This window comes from Cornus florida, unplaced genomic scaffold, assembly GCF_030987335.1.
Source record: "Cornus florida cultivar Cherokee Brave unplaced genomic scaffold, ASM3098733v1 CherokeeBrave_3.0.0_Hap2_Chr03, whole genome shotgun sequence".
Classification (NCBI taxonomy): Eukaryota; Viridiplantae; Streptophyta; class Magnoliopsida; order Cornales; family Cornaceae; genus Cornus; species Cornus florida.
In genome coordinates, this window is record NW_026775573.1 from 3,061,443 (window position 1) to 3,084,052 (window position 22,610).

Consider the following 22,610-nt stretch of genomic DNA (forward strand, 5'->3'; position numbering starts at 1 on the left):
TTTATTCAGCACAAATACGTCAAGCGATTTTCTTTTAAAGACAACCATATATACCTATAATTCTAATTATAAATGACCAATTTAAATGAAAATCTCAATTTATTTATTTTTTAAAATAATTGTCAAAGTAAGTACTGATTGGCGTCACACAACTATATTGATACCTTATTATAAATTATCTTTATGGAACTATTTGCATCAAAGATAAGTTTATACTAGTAAAAAAAATGTCTCATTTTATTCTAAAAAACAATACATCAAAAGTACTTTAGGAATCTACTGATTTTATAAAATAAATGATGCGTAAAAAAAAAAAAAAAAAAAAAAAGAAGAAGAACAATTGTGAAATGAGAATATTTTTAAGGATTTATGAAAAACAAAGTGTTTTTTTTTTAATGTGAGTTATTAAAAAAAAAAAAAAAAAAAAGCTAGAGTTTGAGAATATTCATGAATTCAGTTTCTTCGGAGAAATTAATAAAAAATTGTTTCATATAACCACGTGAAACAAATGTACTCCGGATTTAACCTTTCATTTGCTTCAAATTACGAGAGAGAAAAAAATAAAGTAAAATAAAATTTTTAAAATATAGAAAGTGACGCGCACCCACGAATGACTCAGATCCGTGACAACCACGAGACACGAGCACACAGTCAAACCGTACGCTAAACGGGCACGTTAGCACCGTAGCCGGATACATACGCCGTCTATCTTTCTCTCTCTGTGTTTCGAATCTAATTGAGTTTCCAACATCACCGCTCTCTCTCTTCAATTACTGGGTTTTGTGTGATTCTTGAGGAGAGAGAAAGTATAGAGAGAGGAACTTGTATTCATGGCTTTGAATCGGGAGGACTTGCCGGAAGGGACGGTACAGAACGTACTGGACCAAGAGAGTCTCAAGTGGGTCTTCGTTGGAGGCAAAGGCGGCGTGGGCAAGACCACTTGTAGCTCCATCATCTCCATCCTTCTCTCTAGGGTTCGATCCACTGTTCTCATCATCTCCACCGATCCAGCTCACAATCTCAGTGATGCGTTCCAACAGCGGTTCACCAAAACCCCAACTTTGGTCAATGGGTTCACCAATTTGTACGCCATGGTATGCATTCATTCTCACCCTTTTCTCCTCTATTCACTTACTATCTCTTTGTTCAGCTTCTTGGGGAATTCCTCCAATTCGTCATTTTTTGAGGAAATTGTGGGGTTTTGATGAATTAGGGCAGTGCCCACTTCATAATTATGATGTTTTGTTTCGTTCTGTGTACTCTCTCTATATGCACATGCGTACTTACACATAGATATACATATACATTTATTTGCACCTGCATGTGATGATTGGAGCTCAGTGAGTGAAGTATTGTTGTGAATTTATACAACATTGGTTCAGCTTATTGGGGAACCCCTTTAATTCATCGTTGTTTTAGGAAAATGTGGGTTTTGATGAATCTGGGAAATGCCCAGTTTATAATTACAATGTTTTGTCTCATTTCTGTGTACAATTTGTTGTTCAAGTTAAAAATTTTATGGTCATGTGTATATGTGATTGTAATTGTGTACTATATATATATATATATATATATATATATATATATATATATATATATATATGCACATGCATACTTACACATGGATATACATATATACATATAGATTTGTGTGCACCTGCATGTGATGATTGGAGCTCAGTGAGTGAGAAGTCTTGTTGTGAATTTAAATAACGCATTCATTGGATTTATCTTGCTTGGGTTGAAAACTTGAACAATCTAGGTTTCTATTTTTTATTTTTGAAGATTGAGTTACAGGGTTGTTATGACTTCTGGTCACGTGCTTTATCTTCAAATAGATGATAATTGTCCAGATTTTTTGGTTGTCTCCTTTGCTAGTTGATTGTATTTTTTTTTTTAATACTTTAGTTCAATACTTTGTTGCCTGGTTTTATGATTGTCTCCTGTATCTGTAGGAGGTGGATCCCAATGTGGAGAACGAAGATATGAATGGTGGAGATGGAATGGATGGTTTTTTTTCTGATCTAGCGAATTCAATTCCTGGAATTGATGAGGCTATGAGCTTTGCAGAGATGCTGAAGTTAGTTGCTTGTTTTATTTGATTTAATAACTTTGCATAAAGTAAATGCCTCAGGTTACTATACCTCTGTCATGTTTAAGTGGATTGAGAAGCTTTCTGATCAATTAATTTTTAATCAACAAACCTTGACTTTTGAGGACTTATATATATTTATATATATGTATTAGAAGGTTAAGCAAACTCACATACACCCATACCTCCACTGAGGCTCGAACCCCTAACCAAAGGGGAGGTGGGTTTGTACCAGCTGGGCTTTGCCCATTTGGTGAGGACTTTTATATTTTATTATATGAAAACAAAATTAATCATGGAAAATAGTACATTAGACGCAAAGAGAGATAGAAATCGTTCAAACAACCCTGTCACCAAGGAGCAAATAAAATGGAGCAACATTATAGCAAAGTAAGCTATCAGGGGGGCATAGTGACTCAAAATCTTCAAAAGGAAAGGATAGCTTTATACCTGAAAAGTTTGCTCTTAAATTAGCTGATTTCCAGGAGGATTTTGTTTTATGAGAGGCGATTGATTGTATCATTTTAAGATATATGCCCACAAATTTGAGTACTAGTTTTTGGTTACAACGATGGGTTGATGACTAAGTTCTTGCTCTGACCATTTTATCACTGTAGAAAAGCTTACCTCAATTATGAATTTATGATGTTGACCACCGAATGAGAGAGGCCTCCCTCCTACCAAATTTGATAATTTGAAATTATGCCATTATGGCAACTCCCAATATTGTATTTGCTTAATTTTCAATGGAACACTCACCGATATTAACTTTTCCCATCACCACTGAAGTGCGGGGGATTATTAGTCAAATTCCATATCTTTCCATTTTTTTATAAAATGAATTTTGTAATCTATAACTTAATATGTCGGTTAGAAGTTGACTGATTTTTCATTGTAGATTGTCTTATGCTGCACAGTTTACTTCTATTGATCTCTTTCTTTATGTTTTAATTAGATTGGTCCAAACAATGGACTATTCCGTCATAGTTTTTGATACGGCTCCTACTGGCCACACTCTCCGGTTATTGCAATTTCCATCAACATTGGAGAAAGGACTCGGTAAAATGATGACCTTGAAGAATAAATTTGGTGGCGTGTTGAGTCAGGTATTATTGTTCTTCTTTCCCTGGTCTGAAAGTTCTTAGATAATACATGTAGGTTCTCATATATGCTGAAGTGCAATTTTTTGTTCTCTCTGTCTCCTTTTTCTAATATAAGTATATATGTTAAATAGCCTTCATTAAGCATATAGGCAGAAATTGCTTTCTCATGGAATGATGAGATGATAATTCATTTGGATGATTAGTGGCTCTTTCATAAATCTTTTGAAAATTGTTGGCTGAGTGAAAGTGGCATGTCTAGTTGCTTAGATCCCTATTTACTTTTCCCTACAGTATTTCTTACCTAAACAGCAGGTCTTGGTATATAGTCCATTTTTGGATCCTCTGCTGATGAACCAATCTTTTTGACACCCTCAATTTGTGAAGGAAAACAAGGAAGAGGAGAGAAGAACATTGTGATCCTTCAACTAGAATGTTCATATTACTGTTTTCTGTTCCCAAATTTGGATAAGGATGATACCATTTGAGTAGATTTCTAGTGGGAATAATAATTATAGTAGTTGGGATGGAGCCCTGGGGAGATTGCTGGACCTAATCATTTGAGACAACCGACCATTTATTATGGGTTTTCCCTTGTAGCCGGAGACGAGCAATTATTTGTGCTGGACAGTTTCTTGAAGAAGAACCTACTTGCTTCCTGGCTGATTAACCAGTAATCTTTTTGTTCAAATACATTTTCTAAACAAATACTAATACGATAAAAGAAATTCCATACTTTAACAAATAAAATATAGTCAATGATTAGCAGTAGCACAAGGGAGGCTGTACATGGTCTGCACTCTGCACCAATGTGAGCCAGAAAATATTGAACGCAGCAACAACTGATAAGCTAGTGCCAAAATAATCTCGTCTTAGTTTGACTAGAAACTTAGGACAGGGTCTCTCGCAGTAATCATCGACCTGCTTACATTGCCTAGCAAAGTAGAAATTAGGCAAAACACAGTCCTTAGTGAGATTGTTGAAGATACTACACACTTCTTTTCTGGAACCCAAATAATTATATACCACTCCTGCTTTTTCCAGTAATTCAAATTCCTCTGGAGTGTTGATAAGTTTATCCATGAGGAAAGCATAGCATTTGAAGTGGAGTGCAAAATCCGGCCAGTAACGTTGCTCAAAAGCAATGGAGTTCCTGAGAAACAGCTCGGTGCCATCATAAATGTGTGAAGGTATACCCTGGCAGAAGGTTCCCACTCTAAAATAGCATGCAGACAATCCTCTCATGCCGCCTTAAAATTTTTGCTTCTCTTAATTAGTAGTCTCTTCATGTATTTCAACTTCACCCCCTCCACTGCTTGCAGTGTTTTTTGCTCCCTCTGTGGAGTGGTCCAATAGATACAACACCAAGAGTATATGCGCTTTTTTTGAGCTCACGAATCGGATTGGGAATCCAGTAAACATAGGGGGCATGAACTCTTCTTTCCCGGAAAGAAGAGTTCTGGGACGACTCCACTTCATTAATATTTAACTCCGCGGGTGAAAATCTAACTCATTCATCTCCCCTTGCAGTGCCAGAATTTTTCATCTGTGATCTTTTAGCTTAGTGGATTTGAATCTGAATATTTCCCAACTTTTGGGTTTTGAGCACTCCTGGACTGTATTCCGAGGTTGCTGAGGGGCTTATCTATTTTTATTCTCGGATATTGAAAGAGCATATCTAGTTAGCTACTCATTGCACCGGGCTTTCACTTTATGTCTGAGCTAGTTAGCTTGCACGTGAATGCATTTTACCGAAATTGAACACATCTTCAATCCCAAATGACCCAATTACCCACTGACTCTATTACATTTAAGCTAATGTGGTTGTGCATTTTTCCGAAATTGAACGCATCTTCATTCCCAAATGAACCCATTACCTACTGACTCTATTACATTTAAGCCAATGTGGTTGTTGATGTTCACATGACCACAATAAATATAGAGTAATGCTAGTGACTCCAATAGATAAACAAACAGAATATATATATATATATATATATATATATATATATATATATATCAAATGTACACTCAGTTAAATTTTAAATTCTAGAAATCGTTAGCTGGAATTCGATCATGTAGTCAAGTTCAATCAAAACTTTCTAACTAAGAAAAGTGAACTTATTAAAGTTCAATAAGATGTTAGAAAGAATTTGATTAGACCACCAATTGACATATGGTCCAAGATCATCTAGTAATTTCTCGTCACGACTCTCCATATTCATCTATGGAAAACATTAATGGCAAAATGATGGACTAACATCAAACATATCATACAAAGAATTTCACTTTTTAATTCATATTAAATTTGGTAGGGTTCTAATTTATGCCTCCTCTTTCCATCTCAATTTTCATGATTGGGACCACGAGAAAAGGAGAATTTTTTGCTATGAAATGAAACCCTAACCTAAATTCTAAACACTGAGGAAAATTTGAAATTAAACCTCAAAATTTTCAAATATCAAAGGCCAAAACGTATTTTTATCCATCAAAGCTTGTGTACATTTGAAAATATATTTTTTCTTTTACAAGAAAATGAATAAAATCTAGTTAATTATTTAATAAATTATACTATAATCCACTGAAATGAATTAGCAACAAAGCCTAGAAATTGATGAGGTTGTTTTAATATCTAAATTTAACAGAAGGTCTAAATCAAGAGAATGTAAATATCTTATAATACATTCAACACAATTTATATATTTTCATGACACAAATTTTCTGAGCAACCAAACAGTTTTTTAAGCTCAACTAACAGTTTCCTACAATCCAGTCAAAACAGCAGACTTATGATTTCAAAAGGAAACCCCGTGATAAGCGTATGAGGGTGCCCTTTCTTTAATATAGCCCTAGAATTTTGACTTTTCCATAAAACATTATTTTAACCGGGCCACTGGGCTGAGTGGCCCATTCGCAGAACCTTCGTGTTTAAGGAAGTTTTAACGGGTGAAACTGTTTGTGACTGTCATCTGGTCCCAGAAAACGTCAAAGTGTTTTGACTTCCAAACCATTTAATGTCATGTAGATGGTCACTATTTATGAATTGGACCAGCTATCTTTGATTTTAGCAGTTTTAACCAATATTATTTTATTTCTGAGATTCTCTCAATTCAGATGATGGGCTTGAGCAGCAGCAATTAGGTTTTCCTTCTGCTGTCTAGAAGTGCAGCAAGTCTGATTCCCACTGGGAGCCTGTTCTGACTTCCACCTCCTACTACTATAACCTCCATCTCACAGATTGGTTCAGTTTGTCTTTCTTTCTCATTCCCCTTTTTAGGAGTTCTTCTTAAAGCCAAAGCTCAAACTCGTTCATATTCTGTTTACTCTTTTTTCTCTCTTCTCCCGTCTCTCTGCAACACTTCAATGGATATTGGGCATACTATGTTGAACTTTGTTTTTCAATTTTGTTCAATCAAGTTAACCCCCAACCCACGCACACACAATGGCTGCATTATTACTGTAGGTTTTGCAGGTTAGCAATTTCTTATGACTTTTTGAATTACAAAGTGGGTTGTAATTGGGCATGAGCATCAAATTCATATGCTAATAACCGGAATTATGTTGTTAATGCCAATATGGTCATTGTATCTTTTGCTTTTGCTAGATATGGATACTCCAACTTTAATATCAGTCTGTAGGTTTTTTTCCTTGGGTTAACATCTTCTATCATGTTTGAAGTCTAATTTATTTATTCACAATTTTTACCTGTAATCTTCTAACTGTTGTCATATGACTAGTATTTCTTTGTTGGTAATATCGATCATGTAACTGACAGATTTTGATAAATGTTAATGGCAGATGACTCGTCTCTTCGGTGTCGGTGATGAATTTGGTGAGGATGCAATCCTTGGAAGGCTTGAGGGCATGAAAGATATGATTGAACAAGTTAACAAGCAGTTCAAGGATCCAGTAAGATCCCATACTCGAGTGGTTTTTTTCTGTTGCAATAAATTGTATATGTTTGTCTTTTCTTGTTTTTTAACAATTCCTTCTGATAAACAATAGCACCATACCGAAGCAAAATAAAAAATTAAAAACCATTCATCAACCTTGAAGATTTCTAGAATTTTCTGGTGTCAAATTAAGTAAATTGTATTCAAACTTCTGTGAGTGAGCAAATGTGTGGTGCAAAAGGTATAAAATGAAGTAAGCAGGAAATTGGGGCTTTAAAAAGTAGCCGGGAATCAGAGAAACGAAGGGGTTCGAACCATAGAAGTATTTATTGATATTGTGTAGCAAGTATAAAGCAGCTGTCACTCTAAATTTATCATGCAGGTGAATATGATATTAAGAGTGTAAGTACCTTATATTTGTTAACTAGTATAGGGCCTATAGGCTACAAAGCTTTAATGCACTTTCTCCTCACAGGGAGTGCAATACTCATAAAGTGAAAGAAAAGCACTTTCTCCTCTGAACTCCTTCAAAGCAGACTTAAATGGAGGAGGCAAAGAGGTATTACATTGAGCGAGGAAAGTGAAGGAAAAGCACTTGCCAGTCTTAGGGTATCACAGGCATCCAGAAAGTCCACTAAAGCAAAAAATCACTTATCTAATCTTTTATACGGTTAGGTTATCAATCTGCTGCCCACTTTCTGCAAGAGGTTCAAACCTATACCTAAAAAAACCATTACTAGCTGTTAGGCCTTCCTATGCAAGATGCTGACAGAGGTAGCTTGGTAGTAGTAGATCAAATCATTCATATTTTGCATAAGTGACTACTCTTAGACTAAAACTTGTGCACTTGGTGAATTAAATAATTACCTCCTCCTGTGAATTTTCAGTACAGAAGGTAGGCACTTTATTGCAATCTATAAAATGAAGATAAAACAGAAATTTTCAACTGAAGTATAAGAAATAGATTTAAGTTGGAAGTCTTGGTAGTTTAGTTGGCTAACTCGACCCTTTCATGTACTCCAGATGCTCTTGCATAGTGTCATCATCTTAGAAGTGCAACATTGCAATTGTTTATAGCATGATCATAGGCTTTTGGAATTGCAACTTAAGAAAAATCATGTGAACTTTTATGTAGAAAGCATGAATGGTTTTGTCTTCAATGTATGATCTCTAAAATGCTTTGCCAGTGTTTTGTGTGCTTGGCAGGGCCTTCTTGGGAAGGCTCGGAATGGGATTCTGGCCCTGGAAGAACTTTTAGAGAAATTCTGACTGTTTCATGAGTTCATGCTACGAAGTTATTTCTTGCAAAAGCTCATTCTGTAAACTTGGTCAGTGTAGCTTTTAAAATCTCAAATTCGGGAAGCTGAGGAGACACTTTAGTGGAACATTTTGAACCAGATTGGATTTCTTTAGTTGGTCATATCTGCTCATTTAGCAGTCCTTTGATTCCTTTTTATTTGATTTACAAACTTATTCTTTATGGAGCCAATTCTTGAGAGGAATAATACATGATTTTCACAGCTGTGCTGCTGTGCAAGAAGTAGATGGTTTGTTTATCAGCTCTAGAAATGTCCTCTCTGTCTTTCAGAGGTTAATTATTCAACTCAAGGTTTGATATGTCTACATCATATTAGATTTCTTAGCTCTCTCCATCTGGGCATCTACTGCAAACATTCAAAGCATCTATGAATCTAACATCATGAGTCCCATCTCATTTTATCAAATTCTTGGAATTAGATTCTTGTCAACTTCTGGTTAGTAAAGTTTTTCCTTTTCCTGCTCATTAAAAGCAAATAAAGAATATTCTTTGGACATGAACAGAGACCTTTACTATGAATAGTAAAAAAAAAAAATTACCGCGTCAAAAATAATGGGAAAGTGTTAAAGCATGAAAAGATTTTAAAATATATATATACGGAGTATATATTAAGAAAGAATCATATTGCATGACTTCATTGTATATTTAATTTTTTTCTTCAAAACTACATACTGACGATGGAAGAGAAGTTTGCAAATAAGGAACTTCAAGTTGTTAATCCATTAAATGCCACTTTAATGTCAAAGGCCCTCCTATAGAATACTTCCATCTATACCCTTCCCCCCTTGAAGGACTCCACATTATTTTGGAAGTTGTACCAAATGGAGATTGCTTCTCTCTCCTGGATGCATTTATCATGAAATGTTTGATACATAGAGACACTTCCGGTAACCGTGCTGTGTCAATTATCGGAAACCTTCTTCTGAGCTTGATGTAGTCAGCTTTGTGATCCAAAGCTTTTAAGAGATGTTACAGCATTGTGGTTGGGTTTTTGGTAATATAGTTTGCTTTTGTGTTTCAAAGCTTTCAGGTGAGGTAGCAGTATTATAGTTGGTCTTTTATATTCAGCATATTTGAAGTCAGATAGGTTGATTAGTAACTCAGAGATGGTTTCTCTAGAATTTTTTTGCTAATGCAACTTAGAAATCTAGTCATAATTTATTTATTTTTAGTTTTGCCTTTTCGATTCAGTTCCGAAGGGTAATGAAAGTTGTTGCTCTGGAAGAGTCGCCGGAATTATAGGATAATATTCACATATCTTGACTTGAGGAAAAAAAAATTGAAGATAATATTTAAGTTTCACTGTCTATATAATGCGCTTGTATTTCTTATTGGCAGGACTTGACGACCTTTGTCTGTGTTTGCATTCCGGAGTTCCTCTCTCTCTATGAAACAGAGAGACTCGTGCAGGAGTTGACAAAGTTTGAGATAGACACACACAATATCATTATTAACCAAGTACTTTTTGATGAAGAAGGTGCATTTACAATGTCTGTTGCACCAGCAATTCTTTCTCATTTAATATTCTTGCTGCTAATTGATCTTGATTTTGTAGGTACTGAGTCTAAGTTGCTTAAAGCTAGAATGAAGATGCAACAAAAATACCTTGATCAGTTTTACATGTTGTACGATGACTTTCACATCACTAAGTTGCCATTGCTGCCAGAGGAGGTAAACTATAGTTTCAAGATTCTTTAATTATTTTTTAAATACTGTATCTCAAATAATTGTAATATGATTTCTTCATGAGCCCAAATATTCTATTAATTTTCAAGTAAAAATGAAGTAAATGTGCTTCAACTATTATCCGATTAGGCTATTGCTTTTCATTTTATTTTTTTTCTTTTTTTCTTTTCCAGCTTACTTGAAAAAGTGATGGTGTAACATCTTAACTTTTAGTTTGGCTTCCTGTTTCATTAAATTATTGTCCAAATCCAGTTTTTCCTTCAATTAACTGCTAGATTCTAAATTTGTCACTCCATATAAAGTTGTTAGAAATTTCACGGATCTTTTCATCAGCTCCTTGATCATTAAATGTGGGTTTTGCAGGTTACCGGGGTGGAAGCGTTGAAATCATTTTCACATAATTTTCTATCAAAATATCAACCTCCAACCGGTAAAGGCACAGTGGAAGAACTGGAGCAGAGAGTATCAACACTAAGGAAACAGTTACAAGACGCCGAAACCGAGCTAGAAAGACTCAGAAAAGGAAAACAAAAGGTCTGATAGAAATGAAAGAAAATGCCCTGCTCGTCACTCTGGTTCTCTCTCTTTTTGTTTTTACATATGCCTTATATTTTATTAAATTTTTATGTACACAAACGGATGACATGTTGTTTCCACCCTGCAAAAGAGAAGCCAATTATTCATTTCTCGCTCCATTAATGTTTGGAGAACCATAATCTAGTTCATAAAGTTTTTTGTGCCTTTAAGATGATGACAAATGGGCGATTTGCTATTATCATGTGTGTTTATAGATACTGATGTCAACTTTCTAATCTATGTGGACTAGTGAGATCTTGCAAGCTCTGTCCCTCTTGATATGCAATGCTTCAAACTTGAGCAATTCTAGTCAATGAGTCTGCCAAATATTAGTGCTTGTGACTCTCCCCCACACCAAAATGTAGGTGGTAAAGGTTGATTCTCTTACTAGATTTTTAAAAGGGAGGTGGTATTCGCGCTTCTTTGTTTTTTTACCCCCGACAAATGCACTTCATTTTTATAGTTAAATGACATTAGTTCTTGATTCATAACTAAAAAGAATCGAAGTGTTAGGAATAAGTAATGCTATAAAATGACATTAGTTCTTGATTCATGAATAAAAAAAGAATGAGATAAAGTATTTGCAAAGAGAAATGCTAAAAGGGTTTCACTAACCTAACTAATCACTTAAAAAGGGTTCAAATACCTTTGCTTATTGAAAATAAATGCTACACCCAAATACCATATTTTCAACACTTCATACACAAGTACATTAGCATATACATGTACACACACATTCCATATAGTACATGATGTAATTGGAGCATGCATGCATCCTCCATTTTGCTCATTATTCATGCATTTGGCTCCTTAATTCAGTCATTTTTTTCATTTCCGTATCTTCTGGATTATAATAAATAACAATTGGACTCCTAACACAGTGCCTAGAGCTTCTCCATACGAGTGAACCTGAAATGATCATCTGTGTACTTGACGTTGGTTTCACCTTCACCATAACACTGAAGCTCCGCCTCTGCGAGGCACGAGAGAATGAGAGACTCGTCGGCTTCACAACAATCTCCACTCCTTTGGGGGCTCTAATGGTGGCATTGTAGATGGAGTTGGAAGGACCTACATTAGTGACTGTCCTCCGGAAAACCGCTGTTCTTGGCGCTTTGTCTTTCAATGGGAGTTGCATAGTGGGATAGTTGAGACCATCATCACCAATTCCAGGCAGCAATGCAGAGCAATTAATTGGCTTGGAATCATTTACTAAGACGGCTATTTTAGATCCTTTAAAGCCTTCATGGCATAGGAACTGAACGTATGATATCGTATCCATGTCGTAGACTAAGCCAGGGCTCCGTGCTCTTCTAGGGTTCACTTGTCCCACACCATAGGCAAATTCAGCTTCATTGTTCACCCTTTTGCTCATAGGTGTAGCTTTGATACACGAACATTACAAAAGCAAGAAAGTTATATACACATTGCTAGGCATAAGAACAGAGAATTAAGGTTGCTCGTTTTCAGTACCGGTGGTCATGATGGCGGATCTGATAGCAGCCGGAGACCATTTTGGGTTGAACGACTTCACATATGCAGCTACCCCGCCAACGTGTGGGCATGCCATGGAAGTCCCGGACATGAGAGTGAAATCTGAGTACTGGGTGTCACCTTTCAGCCCGGTAAGTGACTTGAAAGGGGTGTATGATGCCAAGATGTCAATGCCTGGTGCTGCAATATCAGGCTGCAGTTTCATTTTCATCAAAGAAACAGGCTTAATGATCAACTATATGGTTGGTCATACATACAGTTGAGGATGAAACATTAAAACACACACACACACCTTGAGTATGTGTTTTGATCCTGGATTAGGACCCCTGGATGAAAATGAAGCAATAAAAGGAGCTGGGATCTTAACTTCTTGGGACTTGTATATCACGGCAGATGGTGATCTAAATTGAATACAAGATGGTCAATAGTCATTTATTGGATCAAATAGTCGAACTTTTATATTCTAGCATGAAAAACAGTATTTGAGCCGATAAGTTAGACTCAAAACGGTATTTGAGTCTTATTTACCTTTAGATATGTTTTAATATATTTCAAATGAGACCCATGTTTATCACATAAAACCCATCTAAGGGGTTAAATCCATTCGGCTAGTGTTTTAGATCTAACTTATCGACTAGAATAGCATTAAAACCTATCTAGGGGATAAAAGTCCTTCTGCTAGTGTTTTAGGGTAATTATATATATACCTTGTGGAGTGCGTATATTCAGTAATGGTTGCACCAACTGTATCATTGACCATTGTTGCTGGTGCCATAAAAATTTGGGCAGCGTCAAGGAAGGCATCACTTTCAATGATAGTACCAATCCCTCCAATACCCTTAATAACAGAATCAGCACCCCATGTTCCTAGTTTGCAGTGGACAAGCTTTCCCTTCACCTTCATAGGGTCAATTGAGTCCTCCGTGCAATAACTGTAATCATATATATATATATATATATATAGTTGCAACAATTTCTAAATTAAAATAGTTCTTAGTTTCTTGAAAGCCCTATAATGATCAACAAAATGGTACCTTGCACTCTCCTTGCTTGAAGAAGTCTTGGCTGCATCAGCCCCATTGACAAGTGGGTATGATTTTTGTTTCGGATTGAATGTGTTCACTCCGACTCCCTGCATTACACGCGCCTTATTTCTGGTCAATTCACTGCATAAGCAGGTCTATTCTAGTCTAGTGCTCGAAACTCTCAACATTATGAGTTTGTGGAGAGTCAGATGAACACAATCTTACCTCCGTAGTCACAATAAACAACCTTACTGTTGCACTAATATCCATCTCTCAATTCGCCATACGAGTATCTATTTATACAGAGAGGTGATACTCATACCGAAAAGTTTGAATGCCCCATTTAACAGTGGGTGCCATATCACTCTTAGTTGAGTGTGTGCAATAAATGGAAAACCTTAGGAATGGGGAGCCTTGGGTTCTCCATTTCGTTCAACTCTCCGGCCTCTATATAGCAAATTGTTGGTGGGTGGAACCATTTTTAATCACCAAATATGTACATGACCATGAACCTTAGTGTAACTATATATGAAAATTCTTGTGGAATTTTTGTATACACCATATATATGTATTATATACACACACATATATATATGTATGCATATAAAATCTCCCTCTACATAGCAAATTGTTGATGGGTGTAACCATTTTGTCACCAAAATGTACATGACTGTCTGTCAACCCTAGTGTAACTATGAAAATTCTTAAAGGGATTTTGGTTTACACCATATAGAGTTGCGTGTCAAGTAATGGCATCATTATAAATCTCAACCACCATATAAGCGTGTGTGTGTATCTACATATATGTATATATGTAATACTTACCGAGGTGGTCTTTCCGTTGCCTAAAACAATTTTGCTTCTGAACTGCCGATCCAAACCACTTGCTGCCACGGTAAAAATCCATGGGGCATGGTTAGCCACAGTAGCCAGGTTTGGTCCATCATTTCCAGCAGAAGCAACAGTGATGATCCCATTTTGCATGGCATGAAATGCTCCTATTGCTATAGTGTCCGTTACATAATCAGCCGTTAGGCCACCAATGGAGATGGATATGACATCAACACCGTCGTGAATAGCAGCATCAAAGGCGGCAAGAATGTCCATGTCTGCACAACCACTGCTAACCCAACACACTTTGTACATAGCCACCCTTGCAGATGGCACTGCCCCCCGAGCTGCCCCTCTAGCAAGTCCGAACAGGTTTGCATTCGCGACAACATTTCCGGCTAGGGTTGAGGATGTGTGTGTCCCATGGCCTTCCACATCTATAGGAGAAAGTATGTCACTTGGGTCCGGATTGTTGTCCAGCTTGAAGTACTTGGCTCCTATGAGCTTCCTTTAATAGCACAAACAATGTGAACAAAAAGACCTTTAGTTGATTATTGTTTTTAAAAGAAAACCAAATGAAAAGGACACCAATATTTTACTTGTTGCATCCTGAAAAATTAGCAAAGTGGCCACATTTTCCTCCTTTCCATTTCGCGGGTATAGGACCAAATCCATCGTCTTTAAAGCTCTCTGACTGTGGAGTAATCCCTGGCAAGCCAATAGCATGATCGCTTTCGGATTATACAAGTAATATTTACTATATTGTTCATCAAATTAAAAAAGAAAGAACAAATGGAATAAGAGTAAAAAACAGGACCATTGAACCTGTATCTAATAGACCAACAGTAATATTGCTCTCCATTTTCGGTTTTCTTCTTGCTGATGCAGGTAATCCGATGAATTCCCATGATTTAGTCGTGTGTAGCTTGTGATACTTGTTCACGAAAACAGAAAGCACTCCATCCATGCCTATGAATTCACATCAATAGCTTAAATGAATTTAAATCCGATTTGTTTATATAATTAAACATGATCAAATATCAATAGTTAACACAGACCGGATAATTCGTTGGCTTCATCTTGAGATAGCTTTGCAGCGAACGCATTGAAGCTTTTTGTATAGCTATAAACATGGGACTCCTTAGCCTCAACATCACTGTTTCATATATTATGAACAAACTCTTATTTATCAAGAAACATTTTGAGTAAACAACATTAGGCAGGGGAGATAAGAAAATGTGCCCAACTTAGATGTTGCATAGTTATGTATACAGAAATGCTTACATATATTTTTGTATGTTACTCACCATATGCATCAGTATAGATGATGTGCACATATATGTGTGTATATGTATAGTTATGTATTAGGCAGAGGAGATGATGTAACTGTGCCCATTTAGATATGTGTATGCTTGTGTTTACAAATATACTTACATATACACATACATGCTACTCACCATATGCATCAATATACTTAGATGATGTGCGCACACACAAACACTCACCATGTGCATTAATATATTTAGATGATGTGCACACACACACATATATATGTGTGTATATGTATACAAGGATAGAGCACAGAGGGGAGAGGGATTCAACCAACCTTCCCTTCAACATTGAGAGGACGTCGATGTGAGACTGACGCACAGTCTCTTCATTAACTGGATGATGTCTCATGAAAACAATGTAAAAGTCCTGCAAGTTATGCAGTGAAATTATTTGTCATGATATTCGATGACACGACCATAAAATATGTAGAGAATTAATAGAAGCTAGAACTTAGTGACACCTTTTGGACATCTCCATTTACAGCTAAAAGACCTGTCAAGATAAGAGAAAGAAGGCAAGAAAGGAATGGAAAGGAAATGATAAATCCATCTCTCAACATGCTTGCAGGACAAAAAGCTTGGAGCTATATATCTCTGTATTGAGTTGTCTATGTGGAGACACTCTTCTCTATATATAGAAAGTAAGACGAGAAGGATTAGTAGAAACAAAAATTCAATAACAGAAGAGATAAGAATAAGAAACTTTACCCTAACTTCTTCTTAATTCTAGTTGTTGAGTGTTTCGATAGGAAACCGTAAAAGGAAGATAATTAAATTTTGTTTGTTTTGCACTCTTTGTCAATGATCCATATAGCTAAGGGTTGGTTTTTAACTTTTGGAAGAAACTTCCTCTGCAACATTTGCAGTTCTTGTTGTTGTTTGTGTTTCTGTTTGATATTTTTGTTGTAAAGCAGATAACTTCCCACTGCAATTTTAAGGATACATGATGGACCTGTCTAACAAATAGGGGGCCACTATGTACATCTATGACCTGTCTAACAAATACGATTCATTTATATATATATATATATATATTTTTGGTGAAGCAATTAAAAAGCCAGACTTAGAGATAATGAGTCCAGGACTAATATTTCTGATATAATCAGGATATCATTATCACATTGATTGCAGAAATGGTATGTAAACATGAGTCTATTACATCAAGAACCCCTTACTTGAAGTCGAATTCAAGTCATGCCCTTTGTGTGTTTTAGTGGTCATGAGAACAGTTAAAAGCTTCTTAAAGAGAGAGCTGTTAATTATACTCAAATAACTTCTGGTTGATTGTGAACAAAACTTGAAAACCAATAATTTAGGAAAGCCCAAATGTCTGAAGGGCTTGTATATATGTAATTGATTGAACTTTTTCAATTCTGATACTGCTCGCGTTGAGTTCTAGTGCGTCTATGGGATTTCAAGAACTCGTTTAATGATTCTTCCTCTTATTAGCATGAACTTGTTTGTTAAACGATTGTTTAATTCTGTTTGGCATTTCTAATAGTCTTGAAATCTCAGGTACACAAGGACATAAAGGTTCCTTTTTTTTATCTTTGAGTTTTAAGGCTGCTGGAGACTTGGTACTATAACAACTGGTTGATGAAAATTTCCCACAATATTTAACCTTCGTTTTCATATCTACCTTCTATCAAATACTTTTGACCTACTATATGGATCGACTAAGGCTATGGCTCTAAATAAAGCGGAGGAATGGAAACATAGAATTCATGTAGCCGACCCAAGTAATTGGGAAAGAGCTTGGTGGTTTGTTGTTGTATACACTGTATTAGCTTAACTCTCTGCTCTTAATTGTTGAAGAGATCAGATTATGAGGGCGCTTTTGAACCGAAAAGAATTTCCTGTTTGGACTCTGACTAGCTTTCACCATCATGCAGTCTTCCATAGAAGAAAATGGAGATCGTCAGAACTAATAAGAGGATCAATGGAGGCATTTGTGAACTGGCTATATTCAAATTGAATTAGAAAGTTGAGAACAGCCAACTTATTGTAATGTGTAAATTCAAAAAGCTAATAGCTACAAACAGGTCTACCTTTGTTGTGGTGGCTTTGGATCTTAACTCCCTGATCTCCCAAGTATTTCCGGACGTCATGAAATCTCCCACGCATTAGGCAAGATTTCGAGAATGGTAGTGAGAAAAAAAAAAAAAAAAAAAAAAAGCTAATGGCTAGTAAAACGAGGGGATTCAAACAAGAAACAACGAAAACAAATGTGACATTATATCTAACTAATGTCGTGAAAAAGAATATGATGCTTCCTATAGATCCTTGTCAAATGATTAGTAATAACACACATCTAACATTTGATCAGCACCAAGAGTAAAGATTGAGACTAGCTATCTGATTCAGAGCGCATTTGGAACATCCTGTGAAATCTGAATTGAGAATAATAAACCATATATTATATATAAAGATTACATGAAGAAGCATGCTACAAAAGATGTGACATTTCACAACCACCACTCATTCAGTCCAATTTTCTCCTCTCCATGGAAATACATCCACAACGACCAAGTTTTTTTTCCCACCTATTTAGGATCGGCTACATATTTACATGACAAAAACTATAACCAAGCCTTTTCTTCTTTTTTACTCGAAATACTTGGTCGCTAAATACTTTCATAACAAGCCTTTTTCCCAACTACTTAGGTCGGCCTGTATTTTCAAAACAAAAACATCAACTAAACCTTTCCTAACAACTCCCCCATACCGAAAACCACAACCAAGTCTTTTTCCCAACTAGTCGGAGTCGGAGTCGGAGACGGCTGCATATTGATAATCCCATTCCGGTAACCCTCCATATTTGGCCATAAACTTAGTGACCAAGTCTGTCCAGGTAGGGATTGAACCTGGAGGTTGGTGACAATACCACCAAGTGAAAGCTCGATCCGTCAACGATTTGGAAAACTCACGCATTCTTACCTCTTCATCACCACCATGAATTCCCAACGCATCAATGAATTGCAGCACATGGGCTCTAGCATTTCCCTTCCTGCCATCAAAAAGCTTGAACTTTGGGGTTTCATAACCTTGAGGATAGGGTAGACCAATGACATATTCTGGTGTTTTGGGATCATCGGACATGGCAAGGAGCTGTTCAAATGGTGGACTGAGATGATTGGTGCTAGCAGATATCAATGGTTGTGAATAAGGAGGAAGTGAACCCCCGAAATGATGTTTTGGGACAATGGTCATGGCAGTGAGCTGTTCAAATGGTGAAAGAGCGGGCTGGTTGATGCTAGCAGAGCTCAATGGTTGTGAATTAGGAGGAGGAAGTGAATTAGGGTTTTGATTGGGAATTGGGATTTGGAGATTCCGGTGAGCCAAGAGGTCGAGAATTTGCTTCTGTGTTTCTTCTATGGCTGTGAGCCTCGCCTCAAGCTGCATCATCATCGATGAATCACGGTGTCCCTCATGTGTTATTGTAGTTGGTCTTGATCTTGGACGACTGGGAAGCTGCGGCGGTGTAGACCCGCCGGCGTCAATGCGCCGACTCCGTTGTTCTTTTGGCATCCTCATGACGAACAAATCAGAACCAGAGAGAGTCCATGGAGAGATGGGGTGGGGGTTAGGGTTAGGAGCCAAATATATTAAGGAATATGTGAGAGAGGAAGTGGAGATCCCCTTTTCTCCAGCTTGCACGTGTCAATGTAATAAAGTGTAAGAAGGGTAGCTTGTCTCACATTAGATACTCATGAAAAGTAAAATGAGTGTAAATTGACGGATATATAACCATACTTGATAGTTTAAAGTTTTAGTTAAATGAGTAAGTCGTTACAGTTGTATTAGAGTCAGGACATAGTCTTTAATTCGGTCTCATGTTAAGCACCCGATCCGAAGGGCGATGAGAGTTCGAGTGGCTTTACTGTAACTCACTCGGCCGGATTAAACCCCAACCCAACTTGAAATTTTCTGAAATTGGATGCAATGGTTATTGCACTTCAGGTCAAATTGAAAATCAAGGCCCGCTTATCTTTTTAGATGGTCTCAAGTTAATGTGACTAGCAATTTGAAGCCTAATTCAAGTCTTTCTGGATTTACAAAACCCAACAAACCCGATATATATATATATATATATATATATATATATAATAATTTATTATATCTATTTATAATTACATATTGAACATATTAATTTTTTATCCATTTATTATTTATGTCATGCTAATATCTTAGTCTATTTCATTTGTGAAAAAGTTTAGATTATTTTATTTGTTATTACATGAGATTCTAATTCAAGTAAAAAGTCCAAATTCAATTCAAAATTTTAGCCTAAATTCAAGTCGAGCTTTAAAAATTAAGAATGGATTGGGCTCGGGTAAATTATCTTTAATTTATGATTGAGTTGAGTTGGACAATGGTTGAGCCCCTAACCCACACACGTTGTACTCTTACCTTTATATAGGTACTAGGATCGTGAGTAATAAATATCTCTATAGTATGCATATAGGGTATATAACTCTTATTAGGTTCTTAAAAGTTCATAACATTTACTTTTGGTACGAATAAGGGCTTGTTGTCAATGAAACGATTAAAAGAATAAAGTGTCCTTATGTAATTGGAAAAAAAAAGAAAAGAAAAAAAAAAAGGTGATGCCTAACCCTAAATATAAATATAAATGATATGGGTATTATTTACCCACAATATAAACATTAGGACTGTTTTTCTCACTTTGCCTTTGAAATCAATAAAGATTTTGGAGTAAGGAGAGATCATAAAGAAAGTGAGAAAGAGATAGGCTAGAGTAAGAAGGAGATGGGTTTCAGTGACGGATTTGTGAAGGGCTGCTCCCATTGAAATTTTTTATTATTGAATTTTACACCCCTTAATTTATACTTTTTTTATTTATACTCATAAAATTTTAAATTATGAAAAAATCTCTCTATATAAATCCCCCCCCCCCCCCCCCCACCCCAAAAAAAAAAAAAAAAAACAAAGAATTCTTAGATCCGTCCCTGATGGGTTTGCGAAAAGAGGGAAATGTGATTTATGTATAAAATGGTATAAAGGGCATTTTGGAGAAAACAAAAGGGTGTTTTAAGAAAATAAACTTCTTAAAGGTCATTTTCTAACAAAATATAGACCTTAATTCATTCTTTGCCACATTTTTTAAACTTAACATACTTAGGGCCTGTTTGGTGTTTGTTCTACCATGTTCTGTGTTGTTCCCTACAGTGCTACAGTAGCCCATTTCAGAACACATATTGTTTGGCCCGTTTTGTTGTGTTCTCAACAGTAGTGGAACACTTTCAGAACACATCCACTATTTGCCCCAAAAAGGTGGAACAACAATTTGGTGTTCTATGTTGTTCCAGTCCCATCTTTTTTACTGTAGCGGAGATAATTTTTATTAGGCCAAATCATTTCAGCCTCCCAATCGCCTCTATCTCTATTATCGTTCTCAATCTACAAGGATCAGAAGTTCAAAACCCGCCTCAATCTGTATTCTCGTTCCCCCCCCCCCCCCCCCCCCCTTCTCTCTCTGCAACTACAAACTACAAAATCTACAAGAATCAGAAGTTCAAAATCTACAATTTTTTTGAACTCTGCAATTTAGATTGTGAGTATGGGTTTTGTTTTAATTTTTTTTAGGGCAAATTCATTTCAACCTCCCAAATGCCTCAATCTCTATTCTCGATCTCTCTCTCCAACTGCAAACTGTTATGCTACGTTTGGTGTACATAAATGGAATGGAATGAAATTTGGAATGGAATGAGAATGAGAATGGAATGGAATGAGTATTACCATTCTAATGTTTGGTGTGACATGGTGAATCGTTATGGAATGGAATGGTTATTACTATTTTATTGTTTGGTTGAGTATCATTAAATCTGGAAGGGAATGCACTTTCTCAAAAATGCCCTTTTCATTGGAGGAAAGAAAAATAAAAAATTATAACTAAACCAACTCACCATGATTGAATATTTAATCTAAGAAATTGATGTAAAGGCTAAAAAATAATATAATGATATATCAATCTTAATAATTTATAAAAAATCGTGCACCATAAGATCAACTCAAATAAAGTTAAGGAAATTAATAAATCATTAACCCAACAAAAAAACCTAATAATATTTCCAAGTACTTGTGTAATTTTTTTTTTTTTTTATAATTTTTTTTATTGTAGATTTCTTAAAAATTCTAGTTTTGATAAAATTCTAATCAAGCAAGGTTCTCCAATCATCCAACAATGAACTTGACTAAGGGTTCATGTGATACCCCCTAATTTTGGAACACGGATTGATCAAGTCCGCGCACAAAATCAAGGGATATCAAAACAATTTAAGTATTTAACAAGCACAGAATACAAAGATGAATAATAAAGAATAAATAAACCGCTGAAGAAAACTAATAAATAAATATTACTTAATGATTCTCCAACAATTACAATTCAGAAATCCCATAACTCAAGGACCCCTTGAAACATTATCCAATAATCCAATACTATTTAAAAGTACACAAGATGAATAGACGAATGACAGTCTCCCAGCTGCGGATCCTCAACCTCGAGACTGGAACCTCTAATAACCTGAAAAATAAATCGTGGGTTAAACCCTACGAGCAAGTTCACTCTACCAGGCCTCTGAAAACCAATAAGCAGATCATCTCTGATCAAAACCAAACCTAATAAAGTTTTAACTTTAATAAAGCACGATATACATGTCTATATATAATTATATATACTATACTAATCACATCCATTAATAGGTTTATTAAATTTCCATACCTATTAAATAATTATTAAAATAATATTCATACCTAGACCAATCTACCATTTCATTTTATAAAAACTCCTTTGACCTTAATCCCATCCTAGTCAGTTGTTTAATCATTTAAACAACAAATTATAATAAAAGAAATACTCTATTTAATCCCAACCCGATAATGATTTTAATTGTTTAAATCACATATCCAAAATTCAAGTTTTGACAAATCATCCACGTCTTCCCCAATATTATTTTATTAATGTAAAATAATACACTAACCAGTAAGTACTAAACTATTCTCATTTAAGAATATCTAACCCTAATCCAATCCATACATACAACAACCATAGATGATATTTTAATCATCTAACACATAACAACGTAATTATGCTTTGGCAAATCAACCATGCCATTGTAAATATTTTTATTTATATATTGGCAATTCAACCATGCCTCCATAAGTATATTTATTTATACATTGGCAATTCAACCATGCCTCCGTGTATGTATATTTATACATTGGCAATTCAACCATGCCTCCA

General features: G+C 35.7%; 2 protein-coding genes across 2 annotated transcripts; one reads left to right on the forward strand and one right to left on the reverse strand.

The window, feature by feature from the left end:
- Positions 1-631: 631 nt before the first annotated feature.
- Positions 632-10,928, forward strand: LOC132299062 (ATPase GET3A). Its single transcript, XM_059795509.1, has 7 exons — positions 632-1,094; positions 1,956-2,080; positions 3,048-3,198; positions 6,991-7,101; positions 9,742-9,880; positions 9,959-10,074; positions 10,453-10,928. The coding sequence occupies exons 1-7, from the start codon at positions 831-833 to the stop codon at positions 10,627-10,629; spliced, it is 1,083 nt and encodes a 360-aa protein (XP_059651492.1). The 5' UTR covers positions 632-830; the 3' UTR covers positions 10,630-10,928.
- A 357-nt stretch (positions 10,929-11,285) lies between these two features.
- LOC132299061 (subtilisin-like protease SBT4.14) lies at positions 11,286-15,964 on the reverse strand. The gene is made up of 11 exons (XM_059795508.1): positions 15,808-15,964; positions 15,622-15,713; positions 15,074-15,171; positions 14,841-14,984; positions 14,615-14,723; positions 14,010-14,523; positions 13,194-13,291; positions 12,867-13,091; positions 12,452-12,560; positions 12,139-12,352; positions 11,286-12,048 (listed from the first exon to the last, which is right to left on the reverse strand). Exons 1-11 carry the CDS (start codon positions 15,904-15,906, stop codon positions 11,456-11,458), a joined length of 2,295 nt encoding a protein of 764 aa, XP_059651491.1. The 5' UTR covers positions 15,907-15,964; the 3' UTR covers positions 11,286-11,455.
- Positions 15,965-22,610: the final 6,646 nt, after the last annotated feature.

Bases quoted from the DNA above. Each gene is read 5' to 3' on its own strand.
- LOC132299061 (XM_059795508.1), bottom strand. From the start codon at position 15,906: ATGTTGAGAGATGGATTTATCATTTCCTTTCCATTCCTTTCTTGCCTT. The intron at 15,172-15,621 runs GTTGGTTGAATC...TATATGAAACAG, and splicing joins CTCTCAATGTTGAAGGGAAG to TGATGTTGAGGCTAAGGAGT. The intron at 13,092-13,193 runs GTACCATTTTGT...ATATGATTACAG, and splicing joins TCAAGCAAGGAGAGTGCAAG to TTATTGCACGGAGGACTCAA.
- LOC132299062 (XM_059795509.1), top strand. From the start codon at position 831: ATGGCTTTGAATCGGGAGGACTTGCCGGAAGGGACGGTACAGAACGTA. The intron at 7,102-9,741 runs GTAAGATCCCAT...TCTTATTGGCAG, and splicing joins ACAAGCAGTTCAAGGATCCA to GACTTGACGACCTTTGTCTG. The intron at 9,881-9,958 runs GTGCATTTACAA...TTGATTTTGTAG, and splicing joins AGTACTTTTTGATGAAGAAG to GTACTGAGTCTAAGTTGCTT.